Source organism: Panicum virgatum, chromosome 2N (genome assembly GCF_016808335.1).
Source record: "Panicum virgatum strain AP13 chromosome 2N, P.virgatum_v5, whole genome shotgun sequence".
Lineage (NCBI taxonomy): Eukaryota > Viridiplantae > Streptophyta > Magnoliopsida > Poales > Poaceae > Panicum > Panicum virgatum.
Window position 1 is genome coordinate 46,297,497 of NC_053146.1, and position 2,498 is coordinate 46,299,994.

A 2,498-nucleotide genomic window follows, 5' to 3' on the forward strand; every position below is an offset into this window, starting at 1 on the left:
TTGCAAAACGTTTGGCCCAGTAGCCATATGCCCACATATCTTGGTTTACAACGCTTTCATGGTCTCCTTTGCGGCATTGCCCCGATGCTCAGTTGCTGACCTTCGCTTGAGTTGAAGCATGGAATAGAACGTTTTATTTTGAAACGAATGGAATAGAACGTTTGCATTGAAGAGCATTTTTTTTCAGTACAAGGTGACACACACATACACATACCGACATACGCCCGGATATGGAGCTGAGATGGAATGATGTAGCAACACAAATAAAGGAAGTCTTACACATCAGTAGCAGGTAGTCTATTTGTTTGCCATTTTTCAAGTGATTGAATCATTATTTCGCGGCGCAACGGTACATGTTTTCTGGAAGAAACGCTGCCAGTGGACATTCCATCATGTTTATATAGTAGCACATCATGACCTCCATGTGGAAACAGACGAAGTATGTGTCGATCATGGCAGGTGATACAGGTTGGACGGCGCGATTCCGGCGGTGACGTTGAAGTACCTGAACACCGCCGCCCAGCGGCGGTTGTCCTTGAGCCTGTGCACGGCGACGGTGTCCGGCCAGAAGTTGTCGACGTCCCAGTGGACGTCGTACATCCTGGGCTTGAGGTTGTACCGGTTCTTCCCCCTGCCGCCGGCGTTGAGCCACTTGCCGAGGAGGCGGTCCTCGTGGCCGCGCATTTCGTTGTTCCGCAGGATCTCCTCGTTGCCGGACACCCACTCCGCGACGTCCCACGACACGACGTACCCCATCCCGTGCATGAACGGCGCGGGGTCGTCGCCGACGGGGAAGCCGCGGCCGAGGTACAGGTCGCCGCGGGGCTTGCCCCGGAGCTCCTCCACGAGCGCGGCCACGCGCAGGTACGTGTCGTCGTCGGCCTTCATCACGTAGTCGTAGGGCGCCGACGCGAAGAGCCGCGGCACGGAGGAGAGGTACGCGTACGTCTTGCCGTCGTTCATGTTCTCGGCGCAGTCCAGCACCACGACGTCGCCGTGCCGCCTGATCTCCAGCGCCACCAGCGCCGCGTCCACCGGGTTGGTCACGTTGCAGAACACGAAGCGGACGTCCACGCGCGCCCGCGCGGGCGGCGGCTGCAGCGCGTAGGCCATCCGCACGATGTCCCGGCGCTCCCGCCGGCTAGGCGTGGTGAGGATGCCGATCAGCAGGCTGATCTCGGGCTCCAGGTCCTGCGGCGGTGCGACGGCGGCGACGTTGGTGGTGGTGGCACGGCGGCCGCAGACGGCGCCAGGCCCATCGGAGCCGAGTTTGGGAGGGCGGAGGGACGGGAGCACGAAAACGACGACGAGGAGGAGCGCAAGAGGGGCGCCGAGGAGGAGGCAGGAGGACGGGGGCGCCTTCATCATGCTCGTTGCGGACTGGTGGGTGCTAGGAAAACTTTAAAGGTCCGTTTGGTTCATTGCTTGTGCTAGCCTGGTTACAATCTGGAACCAGGCCAGCTCAAGTCAGTCTCCACTAGTACATTTAATTCTTGTTTGGTTGCATGTATAAATGAAGCTTGGTTTCATTTTGTTGTGTTTGGTTTGCTTGCATACGTGAGTAGCGTCACCACGTCTTTCTAACTGGTGAGCTGTCCATCTTCTCACCTCCTGTTTGTCTATAGAACCGGTGAGCTGTCCATCTTCTCACCTCCTCTTGTTTGTCTATAGCCACCGCAGTGTGCTGCGGCGAATGCTCCCCGCGGGTTTGAATGTCACCAGTGGGAGCACCGCCGCGTGAGAACCGCACCCGCCCGAGCGGAATCTCGGCGGGGGAAGCTCCGCCGTGTGTGTGCAATTCCGTCCACGCGGTCCAGAGCTGCTGGGCTCCTTCCTCAACGGTGAATTCAGGTCCGCTATTGCGGAATCAAAATTCCGCACAACCAAATCGAGATTTCGCACAGCCAAATCGAGCTCTGCTCCGGGTGTTTCCCCAATCGATTTGACGCAAAGCGAGGAAAATGCTTTTGTCGTGTCCCCTCTAAACCAAGCTGCAACGCTAGCACACTCGCTGCCCCCCTTTTGCAGATGGACACCAGCAGCAGTACCCAGCTTCTCTCCCAAACCATCAAGCACGAGTGCACAACTGTCCGTTGAAACATGTGGTTCCGCTCTTTTCTCCCTGCCTTGGCATCCAGTTCCACGCGAGGTGCCGCTGCAGAGAGGGTCACCACCGCGGCGGAGCAAGTCGTGGGCATGGCAGCTGCCGCCGTGCCGCGACAGCTCGGCACGGTGGGTGGAGCTCGGTGGGCGCTGCGGAGATCGACGGCGAGCAGCTCGGCGGCTGCTACGGAGGTCGGCGGCACCGAAGCTTGGAACGGCTGCACAGCTCCTCGGCGACGGCCCAGCAGGGGTAACAGATAGATAGTGAGGCGATTCGCTCACATGGGTCATCGTTGGCTTATTCAAGCCTGACTTACCTAGTACGCCCAATTCGGGAGTTCTAGCGGAGCCAGACCAGAGGGTCCTCATTGCATTAGATAAGCCTGGTTTAGGTG

At 58.5% G+C, this 2,498-nt stretch overlaps 1 protein-coding gene across 1 annotated transcript; it reads right to left on the reverse strand.

Annotated features, from left to right (window-relative positions):
- Positions 1 to 280: 280 nt before the first annotated feature.
- LOC120660737 (beta-1,3-galactosyltransferase pvg3-like) lies at positions 281 to 1,388 on the reverse strand. The gene has a single exon (XM_039939368.1). The coding sequence runs from the start codon at positions 1,366 to 1,368 to the stop codon at positions 451 to 453; it is 918 nt and encodes a 305-aa protein (XP_039795302.1). The 5' UTR covers positions 1,369 to 1,388; the 3' UTR covers positions 281 to 450.
- Positions 1,389 to 2,498: the final 1,110 nt, after the last annotated feature.

Coding starts and splice junctions, on each gene's coding strand:
- LOC120660737 (XM_039939368.1), bottom strand. CDS start 1,368: ATGATGAAGGCGCCCCCGTCCTCCTGCCTCCTCCTCGGCGCCCCTCTT.